A 22188-nucleotide genomic window follows, 5' to 3' on the forward strand; every position below is an offset into this window, starting at 1 on the left:
GGCCAAACTGGTATTCTTCCCTGCCTTTTAGAAATAGAGTAGTGAGTTTTGCTTGGAGTTCTCTCTTCTCCACAAAGGAGCATTTCAGAAGGAGCTTCAAAGCTGTTCGTAGCTCTGTCCCCCATATGAGAAGGTAATCACTCTTAGAGAGTAAAGCAAACACGTAGAGAGATGCAGAGGAAAATATGGAAAAAGGGAGAGAGAGAAAGGGTCATCATGACATTCAAATCCTCAGGTCTACATGTTCCTGACCTTTACACAATTTGCCTAGGTAAACCAATAAATTCCCTTTTTGCCTAAACAGTTTGAGTTTAATTTCTGTCTCTTACAATCAAATGAGTCTTACTGCAAATATCATTTGGCTAAAACAGCCATACTCTCAGACTTATTCAGGGTCTTATCCTAGGGCTAAGTAAGGTCAGCAGAAAGCTGCCTACTTCAATAACAGTGTCTTGACTCCTCTTCAGATTCACTTTTACTGAGTTGCACCCCAGTGGTAAGTCCTCAGATTTAATCAAGGGTTTAAAGCAACTTACAAATAAATCATTCACAACACTGACGTTGCTGAAGATACTGTGTATCCCTTGGCGCCCCCACATAAAACGTAGACCAAAACGTAGACCAGAGCTTTGTTTCTCTTAAATGAACTGTTATGTTTTCAACTTACGGAAAAAAAGAGTCATATGAATTAAAAGAGATCATATTCATTAAAATGGGATGAATAGGTCATTTTAGGAGACTTCCATAATACAGTGGAAGCACATTGAGTTGGAGACAGACTCCTGGGTTTGAGTCCCTAAATTCAGCCTACACGTTTCCCAGCTGAATGGTCTCTAGCAGATTACTTAGTCTCCCTGGACCTCAGTTTTCTCTTCTGTAAAATAGGGCTCTTAATATTAGCCTTAACTAGGTTATAACGGTATTGTAAAAATTAGATGGAGCTATGTGTGTAAAAATACTTTGTAAACTGTAAAGCACTATATCAAGTTTTAGTTACATTGTCTCACAATCAAACTGGAATTTTCTCTTATACACAAGATGATTTCTTTAGGAAGAAATCTTTTTATTTTTCACCAGAAGTTTATACTGCTTAAAAAATAACATAATCCTACTCTTCTTTAAAGAGCTTAAATTAAATCCTGGTCAGAACCATGAGTTGTAGCTCCACTTTACACTGGAGGCAAAAAGAAGATTATGGAGTGGAAGAGGCAAGCAAGTCACTGAGGGCTGTAAAGGACAGCAAGACTATATGCAAATGAAAAGCTGGAGCTCTAGGCTGCCAGGTCTTTACTGGAAGGCAAAACCACATCACTGACTTGACAGCTCACTGTCTTTTCTCCTGCTGTTTTTTCAAAATCTCTACCCTGAGCCCACCCTAAAATATAAGGACTGAAGTTTTAAAAAAGAGCTTCCTCTGTTGTTTGGCAAAGATCAATATTGAGAGTGAGGGGTAGCAATTGGCAAGAGCATCATTGATTTAGACCCTGAGCCGCACGCATTTTGTGTGCATCTATTGCTGATCTGTGGGACAGAGCGGGGGCAGAATTTAGTTTCTTCTTCTTTAACTGAGTGTTGCTCAGTTTTTCTGCCAGCGTTGCAAGAACACTGCTAAAAGGCACAAAAGCTCACGGAGGTGTCAAACAGCAGGGATGAGGGGCTGAGCTTTCCCTCATCCGTGAAGGAGTCAATTAAAGAACAAAGACAACTCTTGGGTTTTAAGATCACCAGTCCAAGTTGTTCCAGAATTTTCATGTGTATTTCCAATTCAATCTCCTTATATTTCTTCTTTATTCCAAAAAAAATGTAATTATGTGGTGCTTTTTGTGCTTTTAAGAGCACAGTTATAAAACATTTAGTTTTTTCTTGTAGTTTGTAACCCTGTGTGCTTCTGTTGAATCCTATCCCCATAGGAGCTAATCTGAGATTAAACAACAATCGGTATCGGGAAAACTTTAAGGATAGCTTTCCAGTGCTTAACCATCATTTAAATCTCCTAGAAATTACATGTTCTAAGCTTTATCTTTCTTTCTGCTAATGATTCCTTGTGTGTTCAGGCACCCAGGGAGCTGAGAAGGAACAAAGCACACCCTCTGTCAAGAGCTCTTTCATTGTTGGTTAGATTAGGAATGACTTCAACTTCTTATGTCAAGTGCACACTGTAAACTAATCTTTGTTTCTGCAATTTAGATAAGATTATTTCAAGAGATGTCAGTTTCAGTATTGGATTTTCTTTCTTTCTTGGACTGGTGTTCTTTTTGGCCAATGATCTATGTGACTGTCATTTGACATAAATTTACCATATCTGAATTATATCTCGTGGGCTTATGCCAGGAGCAAAACATTATTTGTGTTTATATCAATAGGTGAACTTTAAAGGTGTGTTTGTTGGCTTTTTTGAACATCAACAAAGCACAGCAATATTCTTTGGGTTAGTTAATAAAATCCTAACTGAACACATGTGATGTGTGCAAACTGTCTTTAAAGACATACATATGTGTTCATTTCGTATTCATTTCCACTTTTCTCTAAATTTATATGTCAATTTTAAACAATATACTGGACTGTCATTATATGTCATTATCCTGACTCAATATTTAAGTGGCTACAAAGATAAATTCCATTTCAATTTAAAGGAAATGTCAGGAATAATATATTTTTATGTTATATAGGCCAAGATTACTTCATATACTATTCATTCCATCATATATATTATCCATCAAATACATTATACCTGAAGCAGAAAGTATGCATGTCATTCAAATAAATATTTATAAAAATGAAACTAAAAGAAAAATTTAAAACAAAGGAGTAGTCACAAAAACAGGTTTTGCTTGAGATCTCAGTTGGTCAATGAAGCCCAACAAAAAATATTACCTATTAATAGAACTAAATGTCTACCACAGATTTCAGGAGTGAAGCACTTTGGTTATTTCTAGGTTTAATTACAGAGACAAAAACGACCAGAATGCAATAAATGTAAAATAAAACTCTAATCTTAAGATTAAAGGTAGAGGCTACAATATTCCTAGGCAGAAGATCTGATTTTAAAAGATATCTAAAATGTAAGGGAAACATAAATGAAAATGTAAATGAAGTGTCCCCCGTGTAATAAAGAACCTACAATTTAGTGTTTAAAATTATTTGCTGCCATAGTTGCTTACAGTTTTGTTGAAATTATATTATGTGTGGGTGAATCTGAAATAGGGTATTTGGAACTGCATGTAATTCTTTTTTATCTACTACAGTCATGTCTGAAAGCTAGAAAACTGTCATCAGAAAATTGGATTCTTAGGAAAACATCTTTCCAAAATTACCTATTTTTATAAATTAAAGTTAGATAGCCTGGTCGCATTGACGGAGGCATTAGGAGATGACAATTAAATGTGGTTTGGGAAATAACTAAAGAATAAATTAACCTAAGAATCTTTCTACCTATATTCTAGATCCCATCTCAATTTTTCAGAAATCCTGTTCCATCAGTTATCGTCTCTTCCCTCAAATTTCACATCTAAAAACTAAACAAATAGATGAAAACCAGCATTCCACACTCTTGTTCTTCTCTATGTACTATCCTGGTTTTCACTCACATCTAAGTCTTCGTGATCGTGGTATCTCCCCTGCCAGGTAAGTATTCTCATATCTAAGTCTTAATAATCTATACCCTTTAACTTTCCTCCACTTGTACTTCACTTTTCAACCCAATGCGACCTGACTTCGACACTATCACTGAACTGAAAGTTCACTCTGATGTTAAGGTAACCTCCAAAGTGACAAAGTTAGTGGATACTGTTAATCCTTAAATTCCTTGACCTCCAGACAGCTATTGAAACTCTATCTAGGTTTTCATGTCCCCAGTACTCTCTCCTTGATTTTCTTCATCTGCAGAGATTTCTTCTCATTCCTCTGTCAATTTTCTCTTCTTACACAATCTATTCTCATCGGGCAAGCTCATTTATATCAGCAACTTTATCATTCATATGCTAATGACTCCCACTTTTGTAATTCTACCCTCATCTTACTCCTAGGCTTCAGACCTAAACTGCTTTCATAATGATTTCAGGACGTCTTCATGTGGATGACATAACCATATGTAGCTGAACTCACCTGAATTCATTGTTTGTCCTCAGCTGCCTTCAAAGCCTTTTTGATTTCTATCCCTAATCTCTGTTAATAGTTCACATCTTTGTAATGTTCTAAACCAGAAGATTTTGGGTGATCCTTGATTCTTTCCTCTCTCTCAAATTATTATTTACTAGATCACTAAAAACCTACTAATTATATCACAATTATAGTCTTGACTTTGTCCAGCCCCATTGTCAATACCACAGTGCATACCATTACTTATAATAAATATTGCAAGGAAGGTTGCCACAGTGGCTGAACTGGCCAGTTTTCTTCACCTCTTCATACTCCTATCTGTCTCCACATTAATGACACTGTTATTTTTCTAGAAAAACAAAAGGTGGGCCCACCACAGTTCCAGGCTCCCCTGCTACCAACCTGTTTATACCATTTTGGCATTCTTTTGCCTGCAGGGGGCCAACCAGTATTTCTGTTTATCACATAAATGCTTTACAATTAATCAGAAATCTGCCTGTTCTTCCAGCCTCATTTTCCATCTCTCTATATTTTCACCCTATTCTTTCACCTCTTTCCTTTGTTTTCTGAATGACCATTGGCAGCTCTAGATCTATATCATCCATAAGTTAGAAATCTCAGAGAAAAGAAAATCCCTCTTTCATACTTTCTCAGTAAAGTCCTGGGGAAGTTCTGAGTGGCTCTGCTTGAGTCATTGGACTGATGAACCAATCCCTGTGGCCCAGGGATTTCAGGGCTCTGATGAGTCAGGTTGGCTCGCGTGTCCACCTTTGTGGGGCGAAGTCTGCTCCATCTAAGTTTCATGGAATAGCTCCCTCATTATGAGCAGCTCTGTTTCCAGAATCACGGGAAGAAAATGGCTACCAAGGAACTGCTACAAGAAAAAGGAAGAGGATGGGGAGGTCACATCATGTACTTTCTGGAAGCACAGGATGATTTCTTAGCACGGCACCTCCATTTCCCTCTTCAACTCAAATAAATAGGCATTCAGCTAGGGATAGGAAGTGAACTCCAGTCTTAATAAATCATTTTCTTTCTGAAAAACCACCATTTCCACCTAAGACATATTGTGACGAAGGGGACTATATTGCGTAATTTTGTCTTTATTTTTACATTTTCTTTCAGTCTAATTGTTCCACATTTTATGTGGAAATGGAGCCCACTTCAGAGTTAGGTGGGAATCAGTCACAGTCAGCTCCAGTCTTCCCTTTTACTTTCCCTACTCTTTCCCAACTTTCTACCCTCTTCCTTACTATAACCTCCTTATTCCAGTTCCCCAAACAAAAAAGTAAGCAAACAGTTCAATCAAATGGTATTGAATTCAGAGTCAACAAATGTTCTTGAGGACTTATCACGTACCACATGCCAAATCTCAAAAGTATGAATTGTGTATTACTGTCGTCCAGGTGATGTACCAGCTTATCAGGGGCCAGGAAAAAAATCATTCTGAGATGTGCTTTGGCAGCTCTGAGGTGGCAAAATAGATGTTCATGGTATTCAGATAAATAAAATATATTTGTGTTTGGGTTTGTTTAAAATCTGTTTTCCTGTGAACAGCACACAGCTCATGTGACTTGTTCCCCCATTTGCCTCGCACTTGTCCTTCTGTTCTCTCCATTCCTCTTTACCGTTTTTCTTCTTCTTTTCCCTATTTTCAGTTTCATGGGAAAGCAAACAATATAGTCTACCCTTGATTTTATTATAATTGTTATAGCCTTCTTTCCAACTCTTTTTAAAACCTTCTGAATCCTCCTTCCGTTGTAAAGAAATTCCCCTATTTCTTCAATATTTTTGCAGGATGACTTATCTGGAATATAACTCAGCATCGAGGACACCTCTCACATTGCATCTTTCTCCGGGGGGGAAGCTCGTTTTCTCATCTTCCGTGAGCAACAGGGCAAGAGGTGTTTATCCTTCTCCAGATTCCCCATCACCATTATCATAGGATTACTGCATCATCCTTATGGAAAGGTACATAGGGTTTAAAATCGAAGGCTTTCGAGCCAGACTGAGTTGCAATCCTAACTCTGGCAGGTACCAGCTGTCTAACTTCAAGCAAGTGATAATCCAGATTTATACATCTATGTTAATGACTCATTTGAACACCCAGACTGTGCCTGGATCTCTGCGATTTCAATGACCTCAGTCTCCACTCATTCCCAGTACTAATTCTGAATCTCCACTCATTCCCAGTACTAATTCCGAATCTCCACTCATTCCCAGTACTAATTCTGAATCTTGTCAGCTTGGATCCTCCTCAAAAATTGGAAACTCCAAATACCCAACTTTTTACCTCTTTATACTCACTACCTGCTCTCATACAGTGAAAGACCTTTACAATGAAAGTCCTTTGTTCTTATGATTTCTTCTAGTCTTTCAGTCTCTTTCTAGCCTCTTACCCATCCCTGCATGGTTGGAAACTTGTGTTTGATCGTGAAAAGTATTGTTCCTCGAGTCACACTGATGTTTTGGGAATTTTTAAGAAGATAAAAGCATCAACTAGAATATTAACCTTACTTTATTTTCATTTATTTATTTTGTTGCCAAACTTGTACTTTTTCCCCAGTAATATAAACTCAAGGCAGTGAAAGGAGTTGGAAATGGCATTTCTAGTGGAAAGGTACTAAAACTAGGAAAGGAAGTTCTATAGCTCACCAATTCACTATGTATTCAATAAACAATAAGAGAATATAAAAGCTCCCAGGACTATGTTAGTAAAAGATGAGGTAGGTAAGGAAATAAAGACTTGGAAAATTAAAAAAACAAAAAATAGGTGTCATTCATAATCATCCCAGGATGAACTTAAAAAAGTCGGTGAATTATTAGTTGACGTCATTAGGTTAATTGTGCCAGCATTTGATGGCAGAATGTGAGATGTATCATGGAAATTTTGGGAAAAACAAAAGCTTAATAACCTTTTGTGGCTCATCCATTGCATTTGGACTCAACAATCTCATCAAAGAGATTATACTAAAGTAATATTTTAAGTGCTCTTTTAAAAACTAGACATGTAGTCTAAAAGAAAAAAATGTATGACTATTTTATTTAAAAGTGAAAATCTTCAATAGGAAGCTTTTCTTTCAGCTCATGTTTTCATTAGGATACAAACCAGGATCTCTGACGTAAATAGGTGAACCAGAGAGAATTGTTAGGGCAGTGAAAATACTTTGGATGGTACTATAATGATAGGTATAAGTCATCACACACTTGTCCAAGCCCACAGTATTGACAACACCAAGAGTGAACCATAATATAAACTATGGACTTTGGGTGATTATGATGTGTAAATAGAGGTTCACCATTATAGCAAATAATGGGAGGGTATGATAATAGGGGAGGCTACGCGTGTGGGAGGCCACTGGTGTGTGGAAACCTCTGTGTCTTTTGCTCAATAGTACTGTAGATCTAAAATGTTCTGAAAATTGTTTTGTTTTAAAGGCCAATGGTGAGTCCAGAGACGTAAATGCACTGTGATGTCACTTTCCTGTTCTTTTAGAAAAGCAGAATTTCGCTAAAAGATAAAAAAGACCACACAAAAAACAAAGCTAACATAACTCTAAAAAAAAAAGATTTCTGCTATAATTCCTATGTCACTAAAATACATTTAGAAATTTTTCTGTGAATGTAGTTCTACAAAAATTGTAAAGACAGCATCAACATTTTTTGTCAAGTTCTTCACTTAGTGATTTCCAGGGTGACTTCGATGTCAGGTTGTATGTAGTACATGTATAAGTAGATTCTTTTTATGGCAACCAACTAGCTCATTTTTCACAAAGTTGGACAGGAACATTTCTATGAATTCTCAGTAGTTTTAGCCTTCTTCTACCAGGGCTCTGACAACCAACTACAGGATGAAACAATCTTGTTTACCTGTAATTTTTGACTGATGACATGTTTTAGAATGTGGGACTAGATCTGTAAAATAACTTGTTTGTTTTCAACCTGGCTTGAGCCTAGTCTCCCCGTGCCAAACTGTTTCATTTAACTTTGCTTCACAGTATGGGTCCTAATCTACCTTTTCCTCCACCAAATTGCACTACATGTTGCAAATATGTTGGTACAACCATACTCGGGTCCTTACCTCTAAAGGTCACTTCCAAAGCTTAAGAATTACAGTAAACATCTGCCTTCACAGAAAAAAAGGGTGTTAATAAGCATATTGATTATCCAGATAATTCTTTCAATAATTTATTTTAGTAGTAGAAACCTGGCTGTTTTATTAATAATAAAATTACACCCTAATAAGACCATTTTTCTCTTAAGTTACCATTTTTATGTGTATTGGAGATGTAATCCAGCTCTAGTATATGAATATGGGCTAAAACATTTAAAAATTAAATCTATATAGGAAGCAGAAGATATAGGTCCAGTGGGGGGAGTGAACATTGATATGAAACAAGTTGCTGAACTTCTCTGTGACTTGCTTTTCCATCTAAAAAGTAGAAAGTTGTGTCTTCACAGAAGTGCAGTTTGGGTAAAAAGAACTAATATTTGCAAACGCAAGTTCTGAGAAAGAACTCATAAGTTCAAGGTTTGTGATTTATCACCTAAAATTGTCCATATTGCCTACTTATTCTAAGTTGGTTATGTGAAAGCTAGAAAAACTCCAAAGTCTGCAAACCAATCATAGAAATTTTGATTTGAAAATTACATAGCATTAGTATCGATTTAGAATGTAAAGATAATATACACTATAATTTTAAATTAAATAAGCTTGATTTAAACTAAAAATATAAATTCTGGATCAAATAAAATATCCTGAGATCTAAAAATTTACTAAGCACGTAATATGGGCACAAGAAGCATTCTTCCTTGTTGTCCTCAGCTAATTTATAGTCTACTAGGATAAATGAGAATATTGAATGCTTCAAGGGAGTGGAAGTCTTCTGAGCAATTAAATTCATAAATAAAACAAAAATCCCTACTGTTGGCTGTCATGAAAAGAAAGATAAAACAATGCCTATCACAACTGGTACTGAATATGGGTTAGAATTATCTTCAAGTGTTAAATCGTGGAAGCAGAAGCTATGTTTTTTTAAGTTAACCTCCCAGAAGTTAAACACAGTGCAGAAACATTCAGCTGATAGATTCAGATAAGAGATTACATTCTACTTAACATATTTTCAAATGATATTTAGAATGACTATCCTGCCAATTTTGCTCAGTATTAGGGTAACTGAAAACTGTTCATAGATAAGGAAAAAAGAAGAAAGTTCTCCTTTCCCATTTACTTATTAGAGTGTAAGATTGCACTTGAATAATCATCACACACTGGAACACTGTCATGAAGTAAAATGTTGACAAATAAATGAGGGTAACAACGCGCACAATGACAGTAAAACAATATTAGAATTTCCTTTTTCATTCAATTGTAATTTTGGCACCGTTGCTTATTTGATTCTTGGAAAACTAGGGTCAGATTTATGACTACCAAACAATCCACATGGCTTTTGCAATTAACCTGAAATTCTACATTACTCTCTATTTTGATTATTCTCTTAAAATTGAACATATTACAACTATTTTGATTTTGAGATTGAAGTTGGACAATAGGTAAATGCATGTGAAACTCTAGTGTTGATACAAGTAAATCCTATTCTTGGCCTTCAAATTGTGTATTTTGAGAAAATGGCAGTAAATAGCACAAACTAAATCTTAAAGTGGTTTTCTGGTAAAATATTTCATTACATACTTCACCTGTGTTACACCACTTGTTTACGCTAATAAAACTCACATGTGCTAGAGAATAATATTATCTATTGATATTTTAATCACTCTGCTTATCTTTCCATCCCCTCTTCTCCTCCCTGTCTTTAAAGACTGTGTTTTAGAGCAGTGTAAGGGTTAGACTGAGTCCCAGATAATGTTCTGGTCTTTTACAACTAAACAGCTATTGCATAGATTACCAAGAGGGTTGGGTTGTGGTCAAATCATGTATAGTCAATTCACCTAATATTTTTCTTCCTTGATATGTTAGCTTCTATCTGTTGGAAGCATGTGAAAACTTACCTATATTCTCAGCTCTTTGGAAACTTCACAACGAAAGTTTCACAATAACCTGGTATTATTTCTTTAAATTGTATATATGATAGCATTAGAGTTGAGAAACATTTTTAAACTTGATGAAATTTCAGGGATGACTTTATGACCTGACAGTAACATAAATGGGTATGTTTTGAAAATAAAGAAAAATCTCTTAATTGTAAAGAGAGTCCATGTATTTTCTTTCATGATTCTGATAAGGTCTGGCTCCTTCGTTTCATTAGAAAGGGGAGTGGGAATCAAAGGAGCTTGACATTTGGCTGAAGTAGCTGCCTAGCTATTAAATCATTGCATTCATGCTAAGACCGCCTATGTGCTCCCATTAAATCCCATTCAGCTCATGAGGTAATATATGTACTGTAGCCTATGGCTGGGTTATCGCTGGTTGTTTTTTTTTTTTTTCTCTCCCCTGTTAAATTCTCACAAACTCACATTCCTCTAGGCTTTCCTTTTCAAGTTTTATATTTACTACGGTTAGATCTCAAAAAACAAATGTTGAGGAAAAAAAGAAAGCTGTAGAAATATATTTACAGGGTGATATCATACTATGTATATATATAGTTTTTTACATAAAATTGTATTTAAAAATACACACCAAACTCATGATCATAGTTGCCTCTGGAAAGATTCAATGGTAATAGGACTGAGGTTGGTTGTCAAAGAGGATTTCAACTTCATCTGTAAAATGTTGTCATTGTTTTTAAGGCATGAAATCTCTTGATTTGGAAAGGGAGTGAGGTAGTATAGTATCCTTTGAATTCCTCTGCACTTTTTGAAATATAATGAATAAACAGTAGTGATAGAGTAGTGGTTAAGTATACTGGGTCTGGAGAGAGACTGCCTGTGTTTGACCTGCCACTTACTACATGACCAGGGGAACCTTGGTCATGCATCAGTTTCCTAATGAGTAAAGTGGTGTTTAACAATAAATAGTTCCTACCTTATTGGCTTGTTGTGAGAAGTAAATGAGGTAATACAGGAAAAGTGTTTAGAATGGTTCTTAGAACACAGTAAGTATTCAATAAATTAATTAGTAATTTTTTTAATCTCAAAATTTTTTCTACAGGCTTGTCTTTTTTAAAGAACCTTTATGAAATAGATTTATTACTGGATAAATAGCAGCAATGTGCATATAAAACAATTATAAACATGTTTAATTATTTAACAAAGCTGCAGAACGGAAACTTCAGTAACATATTTCCATATTTCACTCCAAGTATTCAGAGGCCACTTCCTCCCAATTCTCTCTTCTATCCTCATTCTCAAGGATTCTCAGTAATTCAGCTGTCTGCTCTTTCTGTCTTCTACTTTTTACAACATCTTTCTTCTTATTTCTGAATCGACATAGTACAACCCAAAGAGTTCTGAACACAAGCACAGCAAGTCTGCATTTCTTCTTTTGGCGACAGTAGCTTTAGTATTAACTGAAAGGCAGGGTAGATAATGTGACACGCGCTTTACTTTCAGCAGACTTGTTAATATCAGCTCTGAATTTTTCATGACGGCTTCGGTAACCTGTAGCCTGGAGCTGAAGCTCTGGGGGTTTCCACCACAAAGAGGTAGATCAGCTGAGCTCTCACTTCCCATCTGGCCCTGGGTGACAGGGACAGTCAGGGGGGCTGCAGGAAACCTGAAGAAGAAGAAAGCTGATGTGGGACACCCATTGTAGTGCATCAAAGGCTAAACATGTGCTGTTGTATGGATGTATCTTTGAGACACTTGTTTATCACTGGCTTCAGAATCTACTTAGCCAATGTGTTTAACGTTAGAGTCACAAGAACAGCTGCCGCTCGTGTAAGTAATACCCTCATACGCAGTGGCATCCTGATTTGCCAAACCAGATTCAGGACCTCTCTGCGGTGAATGTTTGATGCTGTCTGGCATGCTTCTTATTTACCCACATAGGCAGGCGTACACGTGCAGGCACACACACAGACGCACACGATCACGATTCGGAGCTGTTTGAAATTGTAAACCATTTTAGCTCTGTCCCAAAAGTAACAAAATGATCTCAAAGTTCTCACAAAAGCTGTATTTTATGTCTGAAGGTCAAAAACAGAAAGTTTTTTGAAAGGGATAGGAGGCTCAAATGTAATCATATGTGAAAAGTCAAAAATAGTAAAAAAAAAATTTTTTTTAAGACAAAATTTGAGCATTTACCTTTCTTGAGTCTTATGGTGGTTCTATCATATTTACTGAAATATATAGTTGCCCTCTTATTTGTAGGAAGTTGGATCCCTATATACTTGATTTTATTTTTAATAACTGTAACAATTCAGATTTGCTCTCGACACACCCAAACTGCAATTCTTAGAATGCAGGAGTATTTACAAGCACACCAGGAGGAGGCCAGTTCTCTTAATTGCAGTATTCTCTGGTCACACCCTTTGCTTCTGTTCTATCAAGAAAGAAGTTAAATAAATAATGCTTAGTTTGTATGTGGAAAAAAAATTTGTAGAGCTAATAATACTCCAGCCTTGAATGAGAAACAATGAAAAAGTAAATATATATGTTGCTACTATAATTTTTTTGGTAATTTTTCATCAACAGAAGGAACCAGGTCAACTTTTTGAACTTTTGTTTTTATTTTCTTCTTAAATTATGTTTCACTATTTTCAGTCTGCCACTCCAATATTTCTCTAACTTATAGATGCATTTCATTGTTGCTTTTTTGTGTCTGAAAGGGTGTTATTTTTAAAAGCTCATTAACATTTACTAGCATTCTAGCCTTTTCAAAGATCTAACAGAAGGTTGACTTTCAACATTAACATTTTATTAAGATAGTATAACAAGGTGTACATTTATAGCTGTGTTAGTAACCAAAAAGTTGTACGATTTATTACAACGAAACAGTTAAAATATTAAGCAATTAACTTTACCGTTATGAACTCAATATACTTTGATGATATTCTCCAACTATACAGTGACTTTGTTGAAACCTACATAAAAGTGTCCTCATGTTTATTTGTGCACAGTCCAGAATGTTCACAATTATTGTAAAGGATTAGGATTGATGATTCAATAATTAGAAGAGTTTTTCACTTTTTAAAAAATTATTTTACTGCAAAGGAATGATAAAGGGTTTAATTACTGAAACCAACCTATGTTTTGTATAGCAAATGGAGAACTGAAGATTATAATTTTAGCTCTTGAACAAAAATTAGACTCCCTTGGCCATTATCCCTACCTGTTTGGTTATTTTTGCTAAATAAAAAATTACTGCCAAACTTAGTGGCTCAAAACAGCCATTTTATTTTGCTCATGATTTCGTGGGTCAAAAATTCTGGAAGGGGTGGCGCGGCGCGGGCGAACGAGGACGGTGTCCGCCACTCTTCCCTGCTGAAGAGCGCGTCAGCAGTCCCCAAATATGAGTCAAAGCAGATACCTGCGTCTCAGGCTGATGCTCCAAGACAAGCAAACGAGCCTCTTCCAAACACAGTCCGGGAGCCCCTTGCTGGACCGCTTCCCTCCTGGCCCCTGAGGCAGATTCAACGAGGACATCCAGACGGCTCTGTGTGGTGTTTTGAGAGCAGCCCCCGTTGAAGCTCTTCTCCAGTCACATCCAGCTTTTTATTGCCTAAGCAGTCTGGGGCTTGCTTCGTCACTTGGCTTTGCTGTGGAGTACTCTTGTAGAGCTCCCTGTTGCACATTGAAGATCCACCATTTTGGTGGCCAAGTGACAAGTGCCCAACCTCAGGCCTGACTTTTCGGAAAGCATCGGCCTTCTGCCGGACCTGGATAATGGATGTCAAGGATCGGCGACACCGCTCTCTGACCAGGGGGCGGTGTGGCAAAGAGTGTCGCTACACGAGTTCTTCCCTAGACAGTGAAGACTGTCGCGTGCCCACGCAGAAGTCCTACAGCTCCAGCGAGACTCTGAAGGCCTATGACCACGACAGCAGGATGCACTATGGAAACCGAGTCACAGACCTCGTTCACCGGGAGTCAGATGAGTTCCCAAGACAAGGAACTAACTTCACCCTTGCAGAGCTGGGGATCTGTGAGCCCTCCCCGCACCGAAGCGGCTACTGTTCCGACATGGGGATCCTTCACCAGGGCTACTCTCTGAGCACAGGGTCTGACGCCGACTCCGATACAGAGGGAGGGATGTCTCCAGAACATGCCATCCGATTGTGGGGGAGAGGGATAAAATCCAGGCGCAGTTCCGGCCTGTCCAGTCGTGAAAACTCGGCCCTTACCTTGACTGATTCTGACAACGAAAATAAGTCAGATGAGGAGAACGGTAGGCCCGCTTCTTAAATATTTTTTAATGTTCTGGGTACTGCACAATGTGGGGCTTGGGATGTTTTTGTGTTTTAATAAAGAGGCGTATAAAAACCAAAAAAAAAAAAAAAAAAAAAAAAAATTCTGGAAGGGTTTGGCTGGTCAGTTCTCACTGGGGTCTCCCATATGGTTGCATCAGAGGTAGGTGGGGCTGAAGTTATCAAGGTTCACCTGTGCTGGGCGTCCAAGATGGCTCACTCTTGGGGCTGGCACTTGATGCTGGCTGTCAACTGGGATCTCAGTTGCACTGGCAACCAGAACACCTATGCAAGGTCTCTCGAGCATGACCTTGGCTTTCTCACAGCCAGGAGGCCTAAGCATAGTTGGGTTTCTTACATGGCAGCTCACAATTCCCAACACAAGTGTTCCAGTGACAAAGGTAAAAGCTGCCTTGGAATTCACAAAACAGCACTTCTGCTGAATTGTATTGGTTATGATTGAGTCTCTAAGGCCAGACAAGATTCAAGGGGAGGGGATAGAGTGGCCACTTCTTAATAGGAAGATTGTAAAAGATTTGTGAACATATTTTAAAGCTACCACATTACCCTCTTTATGGATACTACCCGCTTTGTACTACAGATCATTTGAAAGACAACATGGAAATCCTACATCTTCACCATGAGCTCTATCAAAAGAATCTCATTTTAATCAATGTAGAGCTGAAATCACCTCAAATACCTTGTAGTAGCTGTGACAGTTTGCATTTTCCAAAAATGACCATAACAATATTTCCAGTCCTACCTGCTCTTTCAGAATCCTGCCACCTCCCCATCAGGAGGTAGAATCTCCTTCTCCTTGCTTTGAAATCAGATAGGCCTTTGTGATGGCCTTGACAAATAGAATGTTGCAAAAGGGACACTGTATGTTTTCTAAGACTGGTTCACAAAAGGTGACTCAGTTTCTACCTGAGCTTCTCTCTTGGGAATGCTCACCCTTGGAACCCAGTTACCATATGGTGAGGAAGCCCAAACCATCTGTGGAGGCAGGTCAAGGTGTTCCAGCCGAGAGCTTCAGCTAAGGTCTCAGAGTCAACTGCGAGCCTTCAGGTGACTCCAGCCCCACCTTTGAGCCACTCTAGATAATGCTGAGTGCAACAGAGATAAGCTATTTCTGTCAAGCTTTTCCCCAATTGAGATTCATGAGCAAATTAATGTTTTGGAGTGATTTGTTATACAACGATAGATAACCAGGATGAGTGATTTCCCTCTACCCTGAGAGGCGGTATTTCATTTGAAATAAAAGAAATATCCAATTTGCAAATCAATCTTTGTTTGCTCTCAAGAATAAGGTAGAAAATGCATTTCAAGTATTTCTAGGAGTCAATAGAAATAAAGGCAGAATGGAATGGTTATCAATTCATAGGCCCCCAGGCTAGTCTTCAATTACTGAAGAAATCTAGTGTGGTGAATTTAGTAGTTTTCAAGCTCTATGACACCAACAACAGTTTTTTTTAGAGCAGATTAATCAGAAACATGATGCTACACACCCAGTTAATCAGAGAGAAAGTTCTTTCCTTTGAGGAACTGTGTATGTGTGATGCAGCTACAGATAATCATTTATTAAGTTTTTATTGTGTTCTGGGCACTGTTCTACGTGCTGGGAATACAGCAGTGAACAAAACAGTTGTCAGTCTCCTCACAGGGTTTATATTATGAGAAATGAATGGACATGAACAAATACATTATATATATAAAGTCAGTTGGGGGTAAATGGAGGAAAATTCAGAGAAGGAAGATAGTAAGCCCAAGGATAAGGAGGGAGATAATCACATATAGGGATGGGCAGGGAAAGCCTCACTGAGATGATGAGATTTCAACAAAAACCTGAAGGAAATGAGAGAGGCAGCAAAAAAAGTTTTCTGGGAAAAGGATGTTTCAGGCAGAGGGAATAGAAAGAGTAGACGCCCCAAAGCAATAGCAGTGATACAGTCTGGTAGAAGCAAGAAGGCCAGGATGTTGGAACCTAACCAAAGAAGACCATAGCAGGAGATAAAGGAAGGAGAGAAGGAACCAGACTATCTAGAACCTTCTAAGAAATTGTAAGAATTTACTCTATATGAGAAATTAATCTTTTGGAAGGTTTGAGCAAAACAATGACATGATATTGGATATAAAAGGAGTCTTCTGGTGGCAGAATGAGATTACACAGTAGGTTAAAGAGTGGAATAATCAGGCAAATGAAAATAGTGGTTTGGACAAAGATAATAATGATGGAGTGGTAAAGGGTGATTAAATCAGGATCTAGTTTGATGGTGGAAAACCAATAGATCTACTGACGGATTGAATTGGATATGCGTATGAGAGAAGTCAGAGATGACTCAAGATTTTCTAGAGTGAGCTACTAGAAGAATGAAGATGCCACTTATTCAGATGGTGGATCCTGTAGGAGAAGATGCTTTGGTGGGCAGATCAGGAATTCTTTGGACATGTTAAATTTGAGATGTCTACTAGACATCCAGTTAGAGAGTAGTTATCACAATCTGGAGGTTAGTAGAAACATGGAATTATCAATTTGGGAGTTTTCAGTGTTCAGATGGTTCTTCAGGCTGGAAAATTTCATCAAGGAGCCTTCTGCTTTTTATGGGGACTGATGTAAATAGTCATAAAGGGCAGACGGATACTAATCCTGATCCACTATTTCATAGATTAGATATACCTGGAAAAAGAATTCCTTATCCTCATGAAGGATTAGGTGATAATAAAACTGACTTATTAGTAGATTTATTCTTTGAATTTGAGCTCCACGGCATGGCCTATTTACAAAATGGCATTTGTATCTAGTATTTTCTTTGCCTGAATATATTCGCAATGTAGTGTTGTGGAAACAGTGCATTGCTGTTAATGCAATTCAGTTGCTGGAATAGAGTTTGTTTCTGTAACTCTCAAATAAAGTGTTTCTCTTGATAAGTGCTGTTGTCTACCACAAATAACATGCCCTGACAGACAGAAAGAAAGAAAGCAGAAATTGCAGGTTCTTGAAGTAAGCCAATGAATGTGCTTATTTGAATATAGTTAAATATAACACATTATAATCAGAAATATCACATTTGGCCTGATGCTTAGATCATCTTCAACTTGCACACACAAGTGCAGTTGTTGCTATCTGAGCCACATTTATTTTCTAGACTCAACAGTGCAAATTAAACCAGATGATCTAATGTAAATTATCTGTGTGCAAAATCTGTAGAAAACACAAGGTTAAAAGTCCCCTTAACGACAGAACGTTGTCATAGGAGTTCTGTATCAGCCAACATTTACAAAGAGAGCAACTGTCAAAGAAGTGTAAGAGATGAGAATTGCCAAAGAGATCAGTCTCCTGACTGCTTTCCAATCAGTGAAAAAACTGAAAATTGAAGGACAGTGTTATAACACTCTACAGAGGGACTTCCTGGTGGCGCAGTGGTTGAGAATCCGCCTGCCAATGCAGGGGACACGGGTTCAAGCGCTGGTCCGGCAAGAATCCACATGCCGCGGAGCTACCGAGCCCGCGCTCCACAACTACTGAATCATGGGCCTACAGCCCGTGCTCCGCAACAAGAGAAGCCACCGCAATGAGAAGCCCACGCACCGCAACGAAGAGTAGCCCCGGCTCGCTGCAACTAGAGAAAGCCCATGCGCAGCAACGAAGACCCAACGCAGCCAAAAAGAAATGAATAAATAAATTAATTTAAAAACCCAAACAAACTCTGTGGAGCTAAAACATAATTTTTAAAAGAATCTTTGTTGCTTATATATATGTTCTCATAGTTTTCTCATCGTGTTTGGAAAGTTTTTCAGAGTATGAGTTGCTAGACCTCAGGATGGGGTGAGGGGAGAGGTGCACACGGACAAATCAAGGTCATCGTAAACATTCAACACCCCGAGAGAAAGACTGGGATTCATCGATTCACCCTTCCCTCTCTATTTAGCCCTGGTGGAGCTCAAGAGGGCAATGAATGAAATTTCTTCCAGACAGCCGGGGGTTTTAGCTACTGTGAGTGACGGCCTGGTGCTGGAAGCAGCTCTGAAAGAGTATGCCAATCTGGGCCTGCTCTTCTTCAACACGAGGAAAGTGAATGAAAGGTAAATACACATACATTTAAAGCCAGCAAGTTCATCGCAGGGTGACAGAAAGTTTAAGGTTAAAATACAAATTTGTATACTCTTATCTAAAAGTTTCAAACTTGTGAACGTAAAAAAAAAATATGTGACATTTTGTTGTACCCAATTTAGAAGGAATACTTTGGTAAAAAGCTAATATGCATGTGTTTATTTTGTCATGCACAAAGCACAAGGCATGTCATAATTCTATTTAACTATGGTATGGCTTTGTACAAAAGATGTCACAGCATTATAAGAAAAGCCACCAGATGTCACTGTTACAGGTTCTATTCAGTCATACGCTAATCTGAAAATTTGTGAACTTTTCATTGCTCAGTTTGAAGAAATTCTGGGTTATAATTTTGCCATCAAAGAAATATTGCACTTGGGCTTTCTTGTGGGGAATTTTTTCCCATGGGTCTTAACTTCTCTATAATTCTTTTTGTTTGTTTGTTTTTTACAGTGGCTCTAAACTCAATTAGGGAATAGGAAAGATTTTCCCATGAGGAAGATTTAGTATACATGAGTTGCTGTCAGAAGTCTTCCTTTGATAGACTTTACACACAAACAGGACAACTCCTCAAAAAACTTGAAAGGTGGATTGGTTTGAAGGTGGACCAATCATTTCCCAGTCCTCTGATTCTTTGATTTCAGCAAGATCAAATATTCAGTAGAGAGCTGGGTTGGGAGATCTTTCTGCCGTTAGCCTCTATTTAGAAAACTAGCTTTACCTTACAATGTGTGGTAAAGGAGATGATTAGTTTGGCACATAAGTAAGTATAGGTTCCACACCTCACAACACTTACTGTTAGAGCAAAGACAAATTGACATGATTTGATCAAAATTTTACCTGTTCTATGTATCTTATATACAGGCTATGTTTCCCTTTAAACAGTAGCCTCATGTAGGACAACGTTCTTACCTTTTTAGTCTAAGTGAAATGAAGGATTTAATAATGAGAACTTCAGTCTAGGAAGCAGATTAATGAAACAGATTTTGGAGTTCCAAACTAGAGTTTGGAACATCTGGCAATTCACATCCTATATGGGAGAATTTATACCTTTTACAAATAGAGGCTTATTTAATGATGTGTTTGTGGTATGTGCTGAACCCAGGTTGACTGATTAAAATAAGGATCTCACAGGACCTCAGATGCAGGACCATTTTAAGGAACTCCTTTTTTTTTTTTAAAGAAAAGACCATGCACAGTAGATGGAAAAAGATTTCATGTCTTTATAAGTAGTAGTTAAGTCTCGCGAAATTTATGTTGGTATGTTGCCATAGATCAGCAAAATCTGTATAGAAAAGGAAAGAAAAAATCCAGGAAAGCTTTGAGAAGTGAAAATGCCCCTCTCTGACATAGAAACAAGTAGTAACAGCCGCAAACCTGTCTGTGTGCTTATGCCAGTGTGGAATGTTGTTCAACATATGGAGAGCTTGGCCCTTTTGCTGTCAGCCCAGGGCAAGGGATGAATTATCCAGGTAAAATCAAGTTCCTTCTTCAATAGATGCAAAATATTTTCCCCATGAGATGTCTAATAGTTCAGGCAAAGAGCCATTGAGCAAAGAATTAAGAAACTGGCCTGATGTTGTTATATACAATTTTTAAAGTAAGTTTTCATGGTAGTTTAAAAAAAACAGGGGTAGGTTAACTTAAGATTTTCTTAGAAACATTATCATGAGTGTTAGTAAAAATCTCCCATTCTAGTCTTCTTTATTGGAAGAAATAAAGGCAGTAAAGAGAGGGAAGGATCACCATTCAGAGTTTACCTTTTTTTTTTTACTTTTCTATAAAGTCTTCTAGTTCCAAGCCAGTTATGCTTAAATTTCCCAAACAATTATTTTAAAAATTCAGTAATCAGGAACTGGGCTAGATGAAAATTATTGGCCTATTTCTATTTCCTTGGGTTTCCCAGTCTTTTCACAGGGAGGAGGGAGGAAGCAGGGAGAGCAGTGCTATTCAATCTGAAAAGGGACACACGTCTCTGATCTCCACTTGCAGTTCCCATCGTCCTTTCGGTTGTCACTGTTGTTTTGTTCAGGACCTAGTCTCCGTCGTGATGTTGATTGTGACAAATTAGGGAAATTTGTCACAACAGGACACTTCACATGCTTAGAAATTAAGGTGAAATGCTCCCCAGATTAACATCTGCTTTGCTCTTAGAAGATAAGTTTGCAGGCAGAGTAAAGAGAGTAAGTCACTTTATAGCCAACTCCTTTCCATTTTTAGGTCTGTTCAAGAAATAGATGGGACTTCGTATTCTAGTTGTCAGCTTGCTTGGTACAAAGCACAAAATCAAATGTGTGCCTAATCATTGAATCATATGTGTTTTATCTTATTATGTCCTCTCAGCTCTCTTTGCTGTGCTTTTCCATTGGTCTCCAAATCATACCAGCCTCAATTACCGTAGGGGCTATCAAACATAAACCTAGTTTCCACACTCTGTTTATCTCCTTGAAACTCACATCCACCTTTGAGTTGTAAATGTAGGTGAACAAGGCAGAATAAAGAAAAGGGAAAACCTTAAAAAGTTTCATCCAGGGGTGAGAATGAACACTGAAGGTATTCTGCTGTGCACATTTCCACATATATTAGATTCCTGCAAATTGCCTTAGTTCAATTGGTAGTTCAAATCTAAAATGTTCCACACAATTCCATTTGTAATGGAATGTCAGCAAGTACAAGATTTACAACATTTTTTTGAATTACATAATTTACAATTATCATCCTCTACTTATTTTCCCAAAACTCATGATTACAGCACAACTATCCTGAAATATCTTACTGGTAAAAGTATTCCTCGCCTAAGCTCCTCATCGTAAATATCTAGTTTCTTTGCGCTTTGGTAACACACTCTGTTGCCCACTTTGTGAACCAGTTCTTGCTCTTAAGTCTTTTTAGCTGCTATGGAAGGCTGGTTTTCTAGCTCAGTTGTCTGTTATTAACCTCTTCATTTTGCTTCTACGGTTAGTTTAAACTACAGTGATGCTAGAAACTCTAAATCAGGGGTCTCCAACCCCCGGGCCGCGAACCGGTATTGGTCTGCGGCCTGTTAGGAAGAGGGCGTCACAGCAGGAGGTGAGCGGCGGGCCGTGAGCGAAGCTTCATCTGCTTCCCCATGGCTCCCCATCGCTCACATGACCACCTGAACCATCACCCTCCCCCGGCCCCCGCTCCGTGGAAAACTTGTCTTCCACGAAACCGGTCCCTGGTACCAAAAATGTTAGTCAAAAATTAGTCAAAGACTAATACACTGAAAATCACTAGTGCCCAAATTCCAAACTGCTGTAACAAATTTAAGGCAATCACTAACCTCCTCAGAAAAGAAGATTCCAGGATTTGTGATGAAGCAGGAGCAGCTAGATCTAAAATCCTGACTTTTGTCCCGTGATTTCACCTTTCCCTTGGGAATTCCTAACTAATTTCACCTGCCACCATTATGATGGCCACTAGTAGAAGTGGTAGCGGGGGTTATTGATTCCCATCAACCTTTTAATTCCTCACAACATGATTGAGACCACGCTGGATCATTCTAACATGCAATTACTCAAGGCTAGAAGAATCTTAAAAGTGAGATAAAATGGCACAATACAAGGCAGTCTTTAAAATATAAGTTACCTAAATCCAGTTTTGAGGTTTCTTGAGCTGTGCTGTATAATACAGTAGCTGTTAGCCACAAGTGTC

General features: G+C 38.0%; 1 protein-coding gene and 1 long non-coding RNA gene across 2 annotated transcripts in view; one reads left to right on the forward strand and one right to left on the reverse strand.

The window, feature by feature from the left end:
• Positions 1 to 11685: 11685 nt before the first annotated feature.
• Positions 11686 to 22188, reverse strand: part of LOC132365754 (uncharacterized) — a 210370-nt gene continuing 199867 nt past the window's right edge. The window contains exon 4 of the long non-coding RNA XR_009503219.1: positions 11686 to 11770. This is a non-coding gene — a long non-coding RNA (uncharacterized LOC132365754). The remainder of the gene's footprint in view (positions 11771 to 22188) is intronic.
• Positions 13882 to 14400, forward strand: LOC132365753 (teneurin-2-like). The gene has a single exon (XM_059922426.1). It carries the CDS (start codon positions 13882 to 13884, stop codon positions 14398 to 14400), a length of 519 nt encoding a protein of 172 aa, XP_059778409.1.

Source organism: Balaenoptera ricei, chromosome 5 (assembly GCF_028023285.1).
Source record: "Balaenoptera ricei isolate mBalRic1 chromosome 5, mBalRic1.hap2, whole genome shotgun sequence".
Taxonomy (NCBI): Eukaryota; Metazoa; Chordata; class Mammalia; order Artiodactyla; family Balaenopteridae; genus Balaenoptera; species Balaenoptera ricei.

Bases quoted from the DNA above. Each gene is read 5' to 3' on its own strand.
- LOC132365753 (XM_059922426.1), top strand. From the start codon at position 13,882: ATGGATGTCAAGGATCGGCGACACCGCTCTCTGACCAGGGGGCGGTGT.